General features: G+C 37.8%; 1 protein-coding gene across 4 annotated transcripts in view; it reads left to right on the top strand.

Annotated features, from left to right (window-relative positions):
• Positions 1-1562: 1562 nt before the first annotated feature.
• Positions 1563-19866, top strand: part of LOC134538248 (cilia- and flagella-associated protein 52) — a 35608-nt gene continuing 17304 nt past the window's right edge. For 2 of the 4 annotated variants that reach the window (XR_010076110.1, XM_063379399.1), the window contains exons 1-7: positions 1563-1754; positions 4515-4714; positions 6837-7014; positions 7378-7565; positions 12256-12433; positions 14482-14636; positions 18351-18520. Coding sequence is in view for 1 of the 4 variants with exons in the window: in XM_063379399.1 (XP_063235469.1) it covers positions 1688-1754; positions 4515-4714; positions 6837-7014; positions 7378-7565; positions 12256-12433; positions 14482-14636; positions 18351-18520 (1136 nt within the window). In the remaining 3 variants the exon portion in view is untranslated. Of the gene's footprint in view, positions 1908-4514; positions 4715-6836; positions 7015-7377; positions 7566-12255; positions 12434-14481; positions 14637-18350; positions 18521-19866 lie in introns of all 4 variants that reach the window. The other 2 variants (XR_010076112.1, XR_010076111.1) reach the window with 2 other exon arrangements.

Genomic DNA, 19866 nt, shown 5'->3' with positions numbered 1-19866 from the left:
CCCACAAATCCCCCACGCACTGCCAGCCAACAGCCCGCGGGAGAGATGCGCGCGCCCCGAGAGACGACCGCCGACTGAAACGCGACATCGCCACCTGCCCTGCCGAACTGTGGCGGACATAGCCGAAGCAGTCGGCGGAAAAATTCCACAGTCTGCTTCGGCCATGTTCGCTCCAGTTCGGCAAGAAAGCGTTACCTTCGTAGCTTCTACCGCGTATTTTTCCAGCCAATCCCCTCCCTGAACCTTTGTACCATGCCACCCCCCCTCCCGAAAGGAAACTACTGCGGCAGCCTTCCTGCTGAAAGCGGTCCTGCCAGCGCTTCTAAACCTAGCAACGCTTCTAAAACAGCATGTTTTTGTGTCAACGAGTTCTTTTTTTATAGCGCACAGCGCACAGTATTGGGTCCCAAGAAGATAGTGTAAAAAATACATACACCTAACTGCACGAGCCAAAGTAAAATACTATTCTGAATAAAATATTTATTTAAAAAATACAATGTCTGGAAACTGCCTGGGCAAGCACTGCTTGCCTTGCTTGCCCTGACGAGACGCCACTGTTTGTAGGTAGTAAGAATATGTTTCGACCAAATTACGATGTTTCTAGGTAACCGTTTCGCCCGGTATAGTTTTCAGCAGGGGGTCTTCACTAGATTGGGCCTACGCTGGGCTTATTGAAGCCTGTGGAGACAGATTATGAAGTGAGAAAGCTATATTAAACTAAATAATTTAATGTTCAATAATTTGACTTTGATGAAAAAAATCTGATTTTATTTTCGAAATCTACTATAATTTAATTGTTTAAAATTATTTATGCTAAATAACTTATTTCTTTGACGTTTGAATGTAGGAGTGGTATTAATTATTACTTTGGGCTGGTGTCACTGTTTGTTTTAAAATTCAAACTGTTATATAGTGTGAATTTGAAACGAATTGTTTGTTGTCACTTTGCGTTCTTTAAACTTTTTAATATGGATAAAGTTAAGAAGAAAATTGTGGAAGATGTTGAGTGCAGCATTGTGCAAAGCCTAGAAACGACGTGAAATATTTTAGTTCCTCTAAAAAAAATCTTTGAAAGGAATTTATGCCCATCTAAAAGTAAACATGCATATTTTAGGTTATGTGTAATTGCTGAACGTAAGAATAACTTACTAATTTGATGAATAGGTGATAACCTAAATTCTTCTAAAAACGATTCTATTATGAAAATCAAAAAAAAAATTGGGGAAGGGAGGGGGGAATTAAAAATACTTCCAACAAACTGGAACATAGTAAGTGCCTTAGATCCTATACAAATACGCGCTATATCCTGTGCTATTGGGACAATTAAAACTTTTTAATCAGTAACTGAATTTAATTTTCGTACATACATATAATAAATTAAGAAAAGCTATGACACTATTTTAAAACCATAATTCAAAATTAAGCATTAATAAAACTACGTATTAAAGTATATTATTGTAAGGTTTATTTCACGCTGGTTGTTGGTATTATTACTCAACAAATAAGCAAAGAGGTTCAACCGGTAGTGAAATCTCTCTCTACTTCCATACTCCTTGGTTTTCAGTGATTTGCTTTCATAATTTTACTTACTTCTATGGCGCATTTGACTTGATTGGTTTGTTTATAAATGGCGGTGTAGTCGCGTAGTGTTTGAAATATTTTGTTCGTCCATCACAATTTCTGTATAATGGCGAAGGAAATTGAAGTGGAGGAAGTTGAAAACTTAGAACTACTGTCTGTCATCGGTTTTGATGGTAATAAAATCTTGCTTTAGAGGAGTTTAATTGCAACTGCTTAATTTTTTTATACAGCTGTACAAATCAGATTTGCTTAAGCAGCCTAGTTTTAAATTTAAAGTTGAGTTTTAAAAATCTACGCAAGGAGGCATAATATAAACAAAATGAGAGGTAATTTTAAATTCGCGATGTACTAGAACTAATTGTGATACAGAAGCGTCTCGAATAACCGAGTTAGTGTAGACGGCACCTCGGATAAGCAGAAGTAAAATTCTAACGCCACGGGTTTTTCGTAAGTAAAATAATAAAATTCCGAAAATGAAACACGAAAGACGTTTCTCTGTATACCCTGAAAACAGTCTTTCTAAATTCCTACTGGTTTCTGAGAAATTATCATTTATAGGGTACATTAGATAGCCTGTGCAGTGACGCATCGCCATTGTGGTTTACCGTAGAAACTTGATACTGTGGCTCTCTATACGTAAGTACGTTGAAATTTTGTATTTGAATTTTGTGGTGATGTGGAAGGTAAAAAAAACTTAAATCTGTACTGTTCATCCAAACCCAACCCAAGTATTAATCTTTGACAACGATTATTTTCGGTAGTATGGGAGTACACAGCACTGACTTGTCATGTGTGAAAGCATGTAACCTGCCGTAAAAAAGATAGGTTAAGATTTCTTTTTTTTTTACGTGAGCTTATGGTTCCATTAAGTGGCTACTTTCAAAATTGGCAAAAGAAACAAAAAAACACAGTTTTTATTTTAATTTTAAAAATTTTGATAACTTACATCTCACTTCCTATGCTTTTACACTGCCACTGTCATTTATTATTTACCTGCAATAGATAGAAATATATGTTTTCCATATAGTCTACTAGAGACATTCTTGAATTAACCCTGCAAGAAAGATTTCTTAATTCCTACTGGTTTGTGAAAAAAAAACTTGTACTTGGATAAGTCCTTGAAAAACATATTTTCTGTTTTTATTTACTTATCGTTTCCCGAAGCTGCAATGTCCGATGCTGGTATAGTAATGTAAGCTAGTGTATGAAAACAATGTTTTCCGTTCTAAAAATCCACAATGTCCAATAATTACCGTAAACAGTAGGGTGGCGACAACAATCAGGCCAATCTCTTGTGGAAAACAGTCTCGGCTACTGTAACAAGAAATTAAGCACAATATTGCGATGGTTGCATCATTTCACAGCCTATCTAATGTTTCCTGTAAACTGTAATTTCTCAAACCAGTAGTGTTAACAAAAAACTTAGGAATTACATTAATTTATTCCTGGAAAAGCCATGGCGTTAGAAATCAGCCTTTGATACTTGTGAAAAATTTGATATTTGATTCAACATTTCAAATCAAATACCTATATATATTTTTTTTATTAGTTATTACCGGGAAATTTAGAGGATTCATTTGATGTCAGTCTAATAGTGACAGTTCTGTGTGAACTCTACCCAAATATGCTTTCTTATTAGCTGGTTCCTTAATGTAGAACCTCCCCTTCTTTTGAATGGGTCGATATTATTCTGTCACGCTATTGCTGGATTGTAGTTAACTTAACTACAGTCGTAGAGATACAATCATCAGAGCAATAGAGAGGTAGACATTTTTGCAATTAATCTTGCTACCAAAAGAATCCATGCAATTTCCACGTGTCTTAGTAGATACAGCAAGTGGAACACATTCACAAAAAATTTAAATATAAAAGTTTATTTGTATGAACCTAATTAGTGAGAAATTCAGTGTGTTTTCTGCAACATATAAATGCATTCATTTTACATATTAAGAAATCTGTGATTATCATTAAAATTTTAAAAGTATTATATTTGTATTTTTATATTGTTTAGATCAACAAAATTGTTTCCAAACCTGCAATGTAAATAATTCAAGAACATGCCTTGGTATGTTTTATTATCTTTAACTTCACACCTTTATATTTTGGTACCATATATTGTTCTCTTTTTTTTTTCTTTCATTTTACTGTATTTTGAATAATTTTTTTCTGGGGCAACTGTGATGTTTGAAGGGGAAAAAAAGTTTCATTTTCACTGTATCTTTAAATTTGATTTTAAATTTATTTGAAAACTCGTGAATAATTTGATTTTAGATTCAAATAAAAAAAAAATCATTTACGGTTTCAATGAGATCTTAAGGGATTTTCTTCATCGACGCTGGTCACCGGATGCCATTTATGTCTTTGATTTCCCACTTTTTCATGATCATTTCGAAACTTCAGGGCCCAATTAAACTCATGGGTTTCACTCGGAGTAGCATCACCTAACTGTGCTTGGAGTCTTCAAAATTTCACTCGATTTCATACCATCGTTGGCGAGAAAACAAATGGTAACGCGTCATGAAACTGACGCTGATACTGTCACAACGGCACTGAAGTGTCTGACATGAGTATGAGGGCCGAGTGCATGCCTCTCACCTCTCCGTTGAGTCGAGTGAACCAAATTCCGATTTATATCTGAATCACCCTTGTATAATAATAATCGCACTGTCAAAGTAATATGGCCACATGTCAAAAGTAAAAACTTTTTAACACAAACAATAGGCTATATTATTGCAATAACATGGTTAAATTTCAGACTTGCGTCCATCGCAACATCGTATTTTGACCGTTATTTTTCAAAATTCAGCTATGGCCTTATTACATTGGTAAGATTGGCAGATGTTGTTTCCATTGGCGATCTTAACTCAATTTCACATTTTTTTGAGATATGGCTCTATTACTTTCACAGTGCGATATTATGATTGTGTTTTAAGGCATAACACCGAATGGTCTGCTGCTACACCCGGATATGTGCCATTTAATTTATCCCCTGGGCTCGAAGATTGTCGTCCAGAACCGGGCGACCAAGCGGCAGGAGTTCCTCTGCGGGCACACCAACTTCATTACTGCCCTCGACATTTCGCCTGACGGCAAAATGATAGCTTCGGGCCAGCTTAACCACATGGGTTTCGCTGTAAGCCAGCTACTTGTCTATTACTTTACTGTAACTGGAGATGTTGTAGTTTTCCAGAAAATTATTTTTTTTGGGAAAATATTCCATAATTTACCAAAAAAATGTTTCTGCAAATAATGCAAATTTTCCAACAAATTATCCTTTGAAAAATGCACAAATAATTTTTTTTACTTTTTTAGGCCTATACTAACAGAACTAAATTAATCATACATTTTGTGTATATATATTTTTAAAACCCCTAATGGCTCACTTGAAAATTTGAGAGTTGGGTAGGCCTCATGATACCAGCTGTTAAGAACAAAATATTGTTGACTAAACAATACGTACCAATCTTCAGAAAATATATTATTGTATTATGTAAATATAGCCTACACAAATATTATGTTCATTGGTCTGATATTACGTTGATCTATCTCAGATTCAGACCCAAATGGGCTTTTGAAATATTTTTTGTGTAATCAATTTCTCAACCTGACACCTGATTATGTATGGTTGTGGTTGTAACGTACCAAGCAATGTATTTGTGAAATATGTTTAGAGGCAGTACATTGCTGGCAGGGTACGTATGCCTCCTTAATATTCTTAAAAAGTCCTTAATTTGTCTTTAATTGAATTTGGGCTCTTAAATTTCAATAAGAATCCTCAAAAAATCCTGAAAGACCATTAGCACGAAAAATGGGTAAATGCAGGTATTGTAATAATTTTTTCCGTTTCTGATTTGCAGCAAAAAAAAACAACACTTTGTGCATTCCCAGTAAAATCAAAGAATATTGGGCCATGTGATTACATTAAATGTAAAAATATGAGTGTGTTTTTCACTTTTTTGTATACCACCTTTAAACTAAAAATTAGTTGTTTTTTTTGTCTTATTGTGTACTTATAAAGTAAATGTAATTTTATAATCAAAGTAAATGTTAAGGTTAGAATTGGATGTGTTTTCCAGTAATAATTATAGACATATGGAAGGGGTAGGACAGGGTGTTAATCTGTAAGAATCAAACTAAACAATATAATTATTTTTTTGTGCATGAACTATTTAACATTTTTTTTCCCCTTAAAGGGATTTTGTGATATTACAAAATTATTAAATAAGGTTTCTATCTCTCTATTGTGGCGAAGGTGATGAATTAAGGGGTCCTTAAATATGTACTCCTTAATTGTTGATTGCACAAGAGGGTTTGAACCATTTCTATAAACAGCGAGTGTCACACTTATCATCCTGCCTGAAAATCTTTGTATTGTGATTGTAGTGTTTGTTGCAGCATGATTACCTACAGTAAAAGTAAAATATCAAAAATAAATTACTGCTTCAAGGATTATTTCATGATATTTTTAAAGTATGTACATTTGTTAGATGTCATAGAATTTACTCTGAAAAGAAAATGAAAGAACACTTTGTATTACCTATTCTTATAATAAATATGTACTCTGTAAAATTTCGCTTTGGAAGAAATGTAAATGTGTAGAGGCAAGATTTTATGGGTTTATTTTTAAGCCTATTTTATTTTATTTTTTAAATAGAAGACTTCAGAGTTTGTATAAACTTTAATAAAATTCTGTTCATTCATAAAGAATTGTTCAGCAAATATGACAGTCATATGTTTCGTAATACTTGTCTACCAATGTAGGATCATTGTGAATGCGATAAACAATGCAATTAAATAACAATTTGTAACAGGCATGTCTAGGATAGAATCACTCAGAACAATAAAAGTAAATTGGAAAAAATGTGTGTGTTTGAAAAAGTACACTCATCATTAATGTAAAAATGAGTTGGTAAGATGCTTCACTAAAGTAAAATAATTTTTTTACTATTAAATTAATGTATTTTGGTACAAAATTCATGGTAAATAAAACACATTAATTAATTATTCAAAATATTAATATCTAAATAGTTTGTGATTTGATTGAAGGTTTTGTTAAGTTGCTGATTAATTATTATTTTTTTTTTTATGGTTAAGTTGTATTTTGGTTTTGCGTGGTGTTTTTATATTTATTTTTTGTGTTATTTCTGTTTAATAATAATTCAACATGCAGTATTGCCCCTAATCATGTGCGACTAATGTCTTTGGCTGTATCCCAAATTATCGGGTGTTTTGCGAGTTATTTTTTCTCATTTCAGGCGAGTGTTAGACTCTGGGACTTTGAGAAACGCGAGGAGATCATGAAACATGAGCTTCACAAGGTGCGAGTGGAATCTCTAGCGTTCTCCTGCGACAGCAAGTTGTTGACGTCTCTTGGTGGACGCGATGATTCCTATGTTATTGTGTGGGACATTGAAAACAACGAAGCTTTGTGCGGTATGTATGTGATCCAAATTCAAAATATTACGGAAGTTGGAGGGAATTTGATTTTTTTCTGAGAAAAGAGATTCTTAAAATTATGGTCCTCACCTACTTGGCAACACATAGAAATAAAAACCACTCGATTTGAAAACTTCTCAAGATATCCGAGTGGGGTCAGTTTATGAAAAACATTTAATATTTAATCTTGCTATATATTGATTGTGGAATAAAATTATTTAGTTGTCATTTAAATGGTATTTAATTTATTTAAAATATTTAACGTTTAGTTTTTTACCTTTCTTGTTAGGACTTGGGGTAAGGAAAAATATTTTATGATAAATTCATGAAATTAAACATGTTTGTAAATGCTGTTTGTAGGAAGTCTGTCGGTCACAGGGACGTCTGGCGATGCGACAGTTCTGTGCAGAAGCTCGAATAAACCTAAGTCGTTTTGTTCTGCGGGCATGAACAACTTACGAGTGTGGACGATACATCCCGTGACCAGAAGTCTTTCGGCAAGTGATGTTGCCATGGGCATGATACGAAGAATTGTTCTGTGTCTTGTGGTGAGTGTCCAGCATGTGTTTAGAAAATGCTTGGGTTGTTATCGGACAGAAACTCACTGTGATTATTACAGTATTTTTTGATAAGCAGCACTTTTTTGGGCAGTGAAATGCAGGAATCTGTAGTGTAGGAGTTAATTTTGAAGTTGTTCATGGTAGGCCCTAAATTTGTTAGCAGAGTTATAGTTTTTTTGGTTGTGTGTTACACATTTACATAAAATTTTTAAAATGAAACACACACTAATATTTTTACGACCACATGGGGGTTTTTGAAGTAGACTACTATAGACACACCGAGGGTGAAATTTTTGTATGCAATGAAATGTGTATGCACCATGCAATGGAAATTTTAATGTATTAAGTCCAATGCCTTTTTGGTCCAGTTATGTTCATACGTAAGATATATAATGAAAAAATTAAAAAAATATTTTGCGTCGACATTAAGTGTCTGCAGATCTGATATGGATTTACCAGTGGATCTGGATGAACGAGGGCCGGATAATCGAGGTTTAACTATTGCTGCTACTCTTGTATCTCCAGGTAGACAGCAGATACAAGTACCTGTGTTGTTGCTACTCTTGGATCTCCAGGTAGACAGCAGAGACGAGTACCTGTATTGCTGCTACTCTTGGATCTCCAGGTAGACAGTCGAGACGAGTACCTGTATAGCTGCTACTCTTGGATCTCCAGGTAGACAGCAGAGACGAGTACCTGTCTTGCTGCTACTCTTGTATCTCCAGGTAGACAGCAGAGACAAGTACCTGTATTGCCGCTACTCTTGGATCTCCAGGTAGACAGCAGAGATGAGTACCTGTATTGCCGCTACTCTTAGATCTCCAGGTAGACAGCAGAGATGAGTACCTGTATTGCTACGAGTACCTGTCTTGCTGCTACTCTTGTATCTCCAGGTAGACAGCAGAGATGAGTACCTGTATTGCTACTAGTACCTGTCTTGCTGCTACTCTTGTATCTCCAGGTAGACAGCAGGGACGAGTACCTGTATTTCTCTACTCTTGGATCTCCAGGTAGACAGAAGGGATGAGTACCTGTATTGCTGCTACTCTTGTAGCTCCAGGTAGACAGCAGGGACGAGTACCTGTATAGCTGCTACTCTTGCATCTCCAGGTAGACAGCAGAGATGAGTACCTGTATTGCTACTAGTACCTGTCTTGCTGCTACTCTTGTATCTCCAGGTGGACAGCAGGGACGAGTACCTGTATTTCTCTACTCTTGGATCTCCAGGTAGACAGCAGGGATGAGTACCTGTATTGCTGCTACTCTTGTATCTCCAGGTAGACAGCAGGGACGAGTACCTGTATTGCTGCTACTCTTGTATCTCCAGGTAGACAGCAGGGATGAGTACCTGTATTGCTGCTACTCTTGTAGCTCCAGGTAGACAGCAGGGACGAGTACCTGTATTGCTGCTACTCTTGTATCTCCAGGTAGACAGAAGGGATGAGTACCTGTATTGCTGCTACTCTTGTAGCTCCAGGTAGACAGCAGGGACGAGTACCTGTATTGCTGCTACTCTTGTAGCTCCAGGTAGACAGCAGGGACGAGTACCTGTATTGCTGCTACTCTTGTATCTCCAGGTAGACAGCAGAGACGAGTACCTGTATTGCTGCTACTCTTGTATCTCCAGGTAGACAGCAGGGACGAGTACCTGTATTGCTGCTACTCTTGTATCTCCAGGTAGACAGCAGGGACGAGTACCTGTATTGCTGCTACTCTTGTATCTCCAGGTAGACAGCAGAGACGAGTACCTGTATTGCTGCTACTCTTGTATCTCCAGGTAGACAGCAGGGACGAGTACCTGTATTGCTGCTACTCTTGTATCTCCAGGTGGACAGCAGGGACGAGTACCTGTATTTCTCTACTCTTGGATCTCCAGGTAGACAGCAGGGATGAGTACCTGTATTGCTGCTACTCTTGTATCTCCAGGTAGACAGCAGGGACGAGTACCTGTATTGCTGCTACTCTTGTATCTCCAGGTAGACAGCAGGGACGAGTACCTGTATTGCTGCTACTCTTGTAGCTCCAGGTAGACAGCAGAGACGAGTACCTGTATTGCTGCTACTCTTGTATCTCCAGGTAGACAGCAGGGACGAGTACCTGTATTGCTGCTACTCTTGTATCTCCAGGTAGACAGCAGGGACGAGTACCTGTATTGCTGCTACTCTTGTATCTCCAGGTAGACAGCAGAGACGAGTACCTGTATTGCTGCTACTCTTGTATCTCCAGGTAGACAGCAGGGACGAGTACCTGTATTGCTGCTACTCTTGTATCTCCAGGTAGACAGCAGCGACGAGTACCTGTATTGCTGCTACTCTTGTATCTCCAGGTAGACAGCAGAGACGAGTACCTGTATTGCTGCTACTCTTGTATCTCCAGGTAGACAGCAGGGACGAGTACCTGTATTGCTGCTACTCTTGTATCTCCAGGTAGACAGCAGAGACGAGTACCTGTATTGCTGCTACTCTTGAATCTCCAGGTAGACAGCAGAGACGAGTACCTGTATTGCTGCTACTCTTGTATCTCCAGGTAGACAGCAGAGACGAGTACCTGTATTGCTGCTACTCTTGTATCTCCAGGTAGACAGCAGAGACGAGTACCTGTATTGCTGCTACTCTTGTATCCCCAGGTAGACAGCAGGGACGAGTACCTGTATTGCTGCTACTCTTGTATCTCCAGGTAGACAGCAGGGACGAGTACCTGTATTGCTGCTACTCTTGTATCTCCAGGTAGACAGCAGAGACGAGTACCTGTATTGCTGCTACTCTTGTATCTCCAGGTAGACAGCAGAGACGAGTACCTGTATTGCTGCTACTCTTGTATCTCCAGGTAGACAGCAGAGACGAGTACCCGTATTGCTGCTACTCTTGTATCTCCAGGTAGACAGCAGGGATGAGTACCTGTATTGCTGCTACTCTTGTATCTCCAGGTAGACAGCAGAGACGAGTACCTGTATTGCTGCTACTCTTGTATCTCCAGGTAGACAGCAGAGACAAGTACCTGTATTGCTACGAGTACCTGTCTTGCTGCTACTCTTGTATCTCCAGGTAGACAGCAGAGATGAGTACCTGTATTGCTACTAGTACCTGTCTTGCTGCTACTCTTGTATCTCCAGGTAGACAGCAGGGACGAGTACCTGTATTTCTCTACTCTTGGATCTCCAGGTAGACAGAAGGGATGAGTACCTGTATTGCTGCTACTCTTGTAGCTCCAGGTAGACAGCAGGGACGAGTACCTGTATAGCTGCTACTCTTGCATCTCCAGGTAGACAGCAGAGATGAGTACCTGTATTGCTACTAGTACCTGTCTTGCTGCTACTCTTGTATCTCCAGGTGGACAGCAGGGACGAGTACCTGTATTTCTCTACTCTTGGATCTCCAGGTAGACAGCAGGGATGAGTACCTGTATTGCTGCTACTCTTGTATCTCCAGGTAGACAGCAGGGACGAGTACCTGTATTGCTGCTACTCTTGTAGCTCCAGGTAGACAGCAGGGATGAGTACCTGTATTGCTGCTACTCTTGTAGCTCCAGGTAGACAGCAGGGACGAGTACCTGTATTGCTGCTACTCTTGTATCTCCAGGTAGACAGCAGAGACGAGTACCTGTATTGCTGCTACCTTTGTATCTCCAGGTAGACAGCAGGGACGAGTACCTGTATTGCTGCTACTCTTGTATCTCCAGGTAGACAGCAGGGACGAGTACCTGTATTGCTGCTACTCTTGTATCTCCAGGTAGACAGCAGAGACGAGTACCTGTATTGCTGCTACTCTTGTATCTCCAGGTAGACAGCAGGGACGAGTACCTGTATTGCTGCTACTCTTGTATCTCCAGGTAGACAGCAGGGACGAGTACCTGTATTGCTGCTACTCTTGTATCTCCAGGTAGACAGTAGAGACGAGTACCTGTATTGCTGCTACTCTTGTATCTCCAGGTAGACAGCAGGGACGAGTACCTGTATTGCTGCTACTCTTGTATCTCCAGGTAGACAGCAGAGACGAGTACCTGTATTGCTGCTACTCTTGTATCTCCAGGTAGACAGCAGAGACGAGTACCTGTATTGCTGCTACTCTTGTATCTCCAGGTAGACAGCAGAGACGAGTACCTGTATTGCTGCTACTCTTGTATCTCCAGGTAGACAGCAGAGACGAGTACCTGTATTGCTGCTACTCTTGTATCTCCAGGTAGACAGCAGGGACGAGTACCTGTATTGCTGCTACTCTTGTATCTCCAGGTAGACAGCAGGGACGAGTACCTGTATTGCTGCTACTCTTGTATCTCCAGGTAGACAGCAGAGACGAGTACCTGTATTGCTGCTACTCTTGTATCTCCAGGTAGACAGCAGAGACGAGTACCTGTATTGCTGCTACTCTTGTATCTCCAGGTAGACAGCAGGGATGAGTACCTGTATTGCTGCTACTCTTGTATCTCCAGGTAGACAGCAGAGACGAGTACCTGTATTGCTGCTACTCTTGTATCTCCAGGTAGACAGCAGAGACAAGTACCTGTATTGCTGCTACTCTTGTATCTCCAGGTAGACAGCAGGGACGAGTACCTGTATTGCTGCTACTCTTGTATCTCCAGGTAGACAGCAGAGACGAGTACCTGTATTGCTGCTACTCTTGTATCTCCAGGTAGACAGCAGAGACGAGTACCTGTCTTGCTGCTACTCTTGTATCTCCAGGTAGACAGCAGGGACGAGTACCTGTATTGCGGCACCACGACAGGGGACATAATGAAGGTGAAAATCAACTACAGCGACGGCGAGACAGCCAAGCACCCTGTGCTCGTGGGATGTCTCGCCAAGTTCGTCAACAAGAAGAAGATCAACACCAGTGAGCCAGCTGAAAACTTCAAGAATGGTATGTTTTTGAAATGAAACTTCTTTGGGCGGGATGGGAGTAAATTTTCAAAACAACATTTTTGTGAAACATTAATTTTGAAACATTTTTGACGCAATAAGGATGGAGAATAGGTTGAGGACGGTGCAGAGAACTTGTCAGGCCTCGTTCCCTTGAGTGGGCTCCACGTGGCGGCTTGCGGCTCAGGTTGAACCCCGCCATGTTGCAGTGATAGGCGGGTCGCTGCGGTAGGGACCCGCCTAAGCCTGACGTCATCCAACATGCTGGCATCTAGTAAGGGAGTATTGGGCAGAGGGCAACACAACAGGTTTGAGCTTATTGTTGTGTTGTTTACTGTGCCACGGGTCATATTCGCAAGAAAATTTTGTTCTAACTACATATATTTAATTACTTATGTAAATCAGTATTGTTAAATAGTGTTATATGAGTTTTGTTTTAGCTGTGTAACTAAATATTTTTTGAAGTGAAATTTCTGTGAGCGCGATCAAAGTAAATTCAATTACAGTTTCAGGGCTGAATTTTAATGCAACGTTTTCGTGAAACATTGTTTTGAAACGTTACTGACGCCAAAGAGTTATAAAGAGAGCATTTAATATTCGAGGTTAGAAATGCCAAAGAAGTTTCACTTGAGCATTCATAAAAGCAAGTGGAGTGCCGCCTTTTGATTTTTACAAGTAACCAACTTTATTCAGCTAAACATAAATAACACAAAAAAATTAAATATTTTTATGAGCGAGTCTTAGGCTTCCAATGTTTCAAAGCTTTACAACAAATGTGAAGCTTTGCATTACAACTGAAGCTTTTAAAATAAATTGCAAATTTCCTGGTGAAGTCAAATCAAATACTAAAAAGAGCTTCAATTGATTTGTGTAGTCGAATATTTGCACAGGCCTAGTACCAAGAGATAAATTTGTAAAATCAGATAATTGTGGTACTTAAAAATTGGTGTATAATGAAAGTTTGTACTTTATGTTCAAAGTGCCTGTCAAAGGAAATAATGTAATAGTGCTGTTAGCACCTTTTTTTTTTATTTGTGTGATCACTGATCAGACATGATAAAACTGCACATTATGACTGCCCACCCTGACAGCCATGTGCGACATTACGTTTCATGTGGCTCGGTCATTTAGCATTGAACCTGCTGCGGAAGTTGAAGAAGGTAAAAAATACTGACCTATTTCTCTGTACAAAAATTACCAGTGTCGACACACAAAAAAAAAAAATAGTGTGTGTAAGAAGGACTTTATTAATGAAGCGGTATAACACTTAACTAGGGGCGTGTGTTTTTCGCAAAAAAAATTTAAGACTGGCTGAGAGTGAAAACACTGTAGCGTTGTCTGTGTTTCGTGATTGTTCGAGAGTTTTTTTTTTCAGAAACATCTTCTGTCAGCACACCAATCAAAATAATTCAGCGCGGAAGTAAATGTGGGTGTTCAAGTTTTTTTTCACGAAAAATGCCTACACGTTACGTATTGTACTAAAAACTATTCATTATCAAAATAATAGTTTTGAGTATGATTTATTAGAAGGAGATTTAAAAACTAACAATAACATGTTCTCTTGCTCTTATGAAGTTCACTTATCAGTGCATGGATGTCAGTTTTGGTATGGCTGTTTACTGTTGTTAATGTTGATAAATATATGTGGACTGTATCGAGAAGTTTTTAACCGACGATGCAACATAAATTACATGATAGCATCAGCCCGCACCATTGCGACCTACCGCCATCATGCCGATCTAACAAAGACTGTCTTTTGTTTCTCACTGCAGGGATGCCACTCTCACGGTTTATGGACGCCAACACTTGCAGTGTTCCAACATGGTGCCAACTGTAGAAAGTTGTGGCGCGGGTGATTTAAACTGTGTCTATCACTTGGCCCGGTACAAGAGCCACAAAGTTAACTCACAACACAGTTCTATATACAAGAGTTCACACTAAGCACCAAACAACTGTGGAATATAGAACATTGTAGTTCATAAGTGTGGAAAATAAACTGAAGCAGGTACTTTTGGTTCAGTTAACAATTTGTACTGCCTCTGGATGCAGGTGTGACAGCCTTGCTGCTCCTGCCCAGCTCGGAAGGAGGCGACAACATTGTGGTCGGAGCTGGCGACGGAACGGTGGAAGTAGTCAAGGAAGTGACTGTCAGCGTGCCGAGCACTGGTCTGCTGAGGAACCCTTCCGAGCCACACCTCAGAAAGGTATGGCGGCCATTTATTTTATAAACACGCGCGCGCTTGTGTGTGTTGCTATGCTTCCCTCGTGACTTGTATGTAACTGAAATGCAATTTTTTTGAAGTCATGCATCTTTCGGCACGAAATGGAAAAATGATGAGAATGAATTTTTACAATGCATGCACAAAATGCAAAAATATTGACAGGATGAGGAAAAACTAAATAAAAAATATATATGTGCTTTTAAATCATATATAGTATGAGCACAGGTTATAAGTACACAATAAAGAAAAACAGTGTGGATGATTCATCTGAAGCTTCTTTCAATCGTCCACACCATTTAGGTTTTATGATTGTTTGTAAGTGTTCTGATCATTTGTGCTCACCCTGTACTGTAATGATTGTTGTTGAATACTGGTCCATAAAATTAAAAACATTTATTGATTGTGAATATCAGTGATGGAAAATGTGTTTAAAAACGGTTTGAAGTGTATTTATTGAATTGAAGTTATGTTCCTGTATCTATAATTTTTTGCATTATAAATTATGTATTTTTACATTATTTACTAAATCACTATAATTAATAAATTAGTATTAAAATTCAGCATTAATGATTTTAATTATTAATAAAAATTTATCTGGGTTGTTATACTAAATTAAATAATTAATTTTATACATGTGTTGATATTTATATTGAATATTTATTTAGATATTTTAATTTTACAGTGTTATTATATCACTACAGTCATTTTATTATTTTATTTCTATTAATTATTTGCATGCAAAATTACTTTGTTTTTTTTTAGTATACCAAGTAAGTTTAACTTCTTACACATGTACATAAGTTCATGCAATTTTTTTTACAGATTGTGATTAAGGTTAATATTACACCAGTGGGGTCAATCTAGGATTCTTTGGAAGTGGATGTTTACCCTAGCGGTAGGATTTCCTCAGAGTACTCCCATTTATTTCCCTACCAGTGCATTCTTTCGCTACTCCAGCTCACAGTTTCACACCTTATCCATATTTTGTGATATCAATGTTAACAAGACAAACCATAAGGCATTATCTCATTAATATTATGTAGTTCATTTGTATTTTATGTTTCAGAATGTTGTCAGAATTATTATCTATAACACACATATTTTTCTCAATCTGGATATTGTGAGTGACCATGTAAAAATGCTATTTGAGATATAACCAGTGCCTCATCCTAGTTCAGACTATCAGCTGAATAACAAATAAAATAACAATTATTCCAAAATATTTATACCTTATCCGATAATTAAATCAATGGGATAAAAAAATTGAACTTTCACTATGTGTTCCTTTAATTTTTATTTACAAAATTTTATCCAATCAGTCAGTATACATACAGGTGACAAAGTTATGAAAAATAAAAATAAAAAAACTGGATGGGTTAGTCATGAAAAATCCCAAAATAACCATAATGGTGGTGGAAATCACTAAAATTTATTTTTTTAGTAGCTTTTAGCAATTTGAATACATGTCTCTCCCCTCCCTTTTTATTGATGATTAGCTTCAATTTATAGTCGCACATTAAAAATAAATAGTTGGACTTTGTCCATTTTAATCTTGTGGAAATTATCTCTGAAAAGAATTTTGCTTTCTGCAATAAAAATTGGCACATGTTTGTACACCATTTCTTTTTGTGTTAAATTTTGCTGATGATATACAAACAGTGACCCTTTAAAAAAATTCTAAGAAAATAGAAAGGGCCTGAAAATTTCCTAAAATTGGTTCACCAGGTTTTTGTAGGCATTGTGTTAGATAATTTATCAACAGTGCAAAAAAAAAATCATGTTAGTGTAGTATTCAAATACATGGTAGAGATTGTGATTTTAGATTTTATATATACATATGTACACACACATACACACACACATATATATATATATATATATATATTTATATACACACACACATACATATATGTATACATACACACACATTATATATATATATACATACATATATACACACATACACACATATATACACACACACACACTTTTAAAAACATGTACCTACTTAGGTAGTGTAGAAAAAAGCTATAACTTCAGTCGGTTATGACTTTTACTATTGAGTGCCAAATTCACTCTTTTTTTGATGGATATAATTTTTTGAAACTCAATCAGCACCTACAACAAATATATTAAATTGATATTGCAGGTTTACAACAATTTTTTTTATGTCTATTTTCTGTACAGTGACTAACCAATACTGTGTGGGGCATGTGATGAATAGACACACTTTCATTTGGTGAATTAATATCAAACCCAAATAACACCGAAAATGATGTCAATACACCATGTACTACCAAAATACTAGGTCAATACACCATACAATAGTAAATGAAACTACTGTCATAAACATAATCAGCATTTTTTATTAAAACTTAATTCATATTATTAAACCTAATACTTAATATAATTTTGATGTTTGAAAAATGTACAAACAAGTTCTTGCAGATTTATTTTTATTCTTATTGCTTTATCTATCTATGTGACACTGTTTTAGTGAAATAAGTATCATAAAATGTGTGTCATATGTGTTTAATAACTTGCTATCTTTATTAATAAACAGAATACATAATAAAAAAATATTTAAAAAAAACAATCAAATCAAAATCTCCTGTTCGAAAAATGAATTTGGCCTTAAGGGGCCCGCCTCGTCAGGGGTGTATGTGTGTTAGTGAGGTGGGATGATAAGTGCGACGCTTGGATGGTATTTCTAGCACGGTGTCGCCTCTAAGCGCAAGTCTCTGAATTGACGCGCAGTCTTCTCGTCGTCACAGGATAACCGTGACATTTTAACGGTGACCGCAACATTATATGGTGGAGAAATGAAGATAAAGGTGTAATCGTAATGCAAGTCCCTTAAGTGCTTTTAATAATCTGTACTGGTTGTTTTACGCCTAAAAATTACTCTGAAAACATGCGTTTTTAGCCATTTTAACTCTTCTAGAAATACAGTTTAAAAACATGATCCAAAATTAAAAGTACTTTTCGGGCCTCAGCGAACTCTTAATAGCTTTCGTAAACAGACCCCACTAGGATATCTTGAGTAGTTTTGAAATCGTGTTGTTTTTCCTGAAGCTCTGCACACCGTCTGTGTGACCAGGTAGGCGGGCCCCTTAAAATAACACCATAAATCTTGTTTCTAGCTTGAAGTAATGAAAACTAAGTATTGTCAAAATTGTATTTAGAAACTTTATATAATTATATAATGTAAAGAATAGTCATTGAAAAATATATAGTTTGGTTAAATAAGTATTTTTTATTATTTCTGTGCGAATACTTTGGCTTTTGAACATTGTCTGCTGACAACTGTATTCTATGAAGATGATTTATACGTAGGGACACCTTTATTTCGCGATTTCATTTCGTGTCAAGGCATTTCACAAAACACTGTAGGTTTTTCTAAGAGCCATGGCAAATTGTGAGGGTGCAGCAGTACGGTGACCACATTCTCATTGGCCCCGTCAAGAGCGGGACGACACCTCTCACCGACCTCGGCCAATAACCACAGGAGAAAAGCTACAGTATTTTGTGAAATACCTTGACACGAAATGTATTCGCGAAATACAGGTGTCCCTGTTTATATGTGATGGTGTCAATATTATATCTAATGCTTCTTTATCGAAAGAAAATCGTGGGTTGGATGTGGCATTCAGAATTGTAACACGTCAGTCTCTGGATCGATGCGTGTGCACGCAGGTGAAGACCACCAACGTCGGATCCAAGGTGACGTCCTTGAGGCTCTGCGGAGACTCGCTGCTGGTGGGCACGGAGCTGTGCGAGATGTACACCGTCCACACGGACAGTTTCCAAGGGAAACTGCTTGCCACCTGCCACACGAACGCCATCTTCAGCGTCACCTTCCCGCAGTAAGTCGGCAACTTCAGCAGTTTGCTGTCGACTGTTGCTTGCACGAACCAAAAAATGCTTGACGAAACTAGACAATTGTTGCAGGTAGTAAATGTAGAATTTTGTTAATGACTGTTAATTGACTTTAAATTTTTCGGAATGATTACTAAATAAAATCTTCTGAAATTAATTTCCATTTTAATTCTTATCGACGACCAAATCGCCGAGTCGACACGACTTCTCGGCCTGGCCCTTGCTCAATGAGTGACGAAACACAATACATCAAAAAAACACTATGAAAAATTCAGTTGGCTGGGGACTTCCCCCGAAATACTGCCTTACTATTAACTACAACCTCAGTAGATAACTCTACCCTGATGATGGCAGCTTCAATGTCGACTGAAACGTTGGGTATATATTTGTGCCTTGGACACACAACTACAACCCAAAAGCCAAGCTACTTCTACTGTATATTATTACTGAATTCAAATTCAGGTTTTCTTTTGCACGTTTGACGTAGCGGTGAGCCAATGGGTTTTCTTGAGACGCTCCCGGTCTCCCTTACCAATATTCATCTGTGTCCAGCCCCATCCATATCAGTTCACCCCTCATCGTATTCGAGGAGAGCCGATGTCTGGTCGTTAAGTCGCAAGACCTTAGGGTGTTCACTGTGTATGCAAAAATGGACTCGCAAAAAAGGTCTCTTAAAATTGTGCTGTTGCACGTTTTACAAACTTCTGAGGGGGGGGATATCATACTGGTCAATGGCCACTTACTTGTTGCTCCTGAGCAGACGGTCTGAAACACAGTCCATAGTGTACTTCATTGGGCCCACTTTCCGGAGTCCTTTTCATCGCACCGCAGCACACAAGACGCCGTGCGAAACTTCACTCTTTCGTCGAAAGTTTCCATCCATTTTTGCACACAACTGACCCGTCGTGGGTCTGTTTAGACACTCATAGCAGCGCTTCTTCAATGATCGGCTGGCTGCTATGATGTCATGCACACCTCGGCACTTCATCTAAATATTAACATACAACCAAATTCGTAAATAGGTACGTATAGCTTGCGTAGCCCATTTAAAATTTAATTCATAGCTGCCAAATACTTGAAAACCTTTTAATACTTAGAAACATTTCATATTAATAAAATAAAGGTAAAAATTATACAAATTACAACCACTTTTTCACTTGAGTATTAGTAAAAATTTTATTTTAACCACATTAAAAAAAATAACATGACTATAAATTAAATTACTGTTTCTCAGATGGTGACCTTGGTCCCAATTGTGAATTTTTGCAAGCTTTTCTTCATTCCATTATTAGCTCTGTCTACATTTAACTGCTCTCACTCAAAAGTCTCTACT

The sequence above is a fragment of the Bacillus rossius genome, chromosome 13, assembly GCF_032445375.1.
Source record: "Bacillus rossius redtenbacheri isolate Brsri chromosome 13, Brsri_v3, whole genome shotgun sequence".
Taxonomy (NCBI): domain Eukaryota; kingdom Metazoa; phylum Arthropoda; class Insecta; order Phasmatodea; family Bacillidae; genus Bacillus; species Bacillus rossius.
The sequence above is the reverse complement of the archived record's forward strand: the minus strand, read 5'-3'. Positions and strand labels throughout refer to the sequence as shown.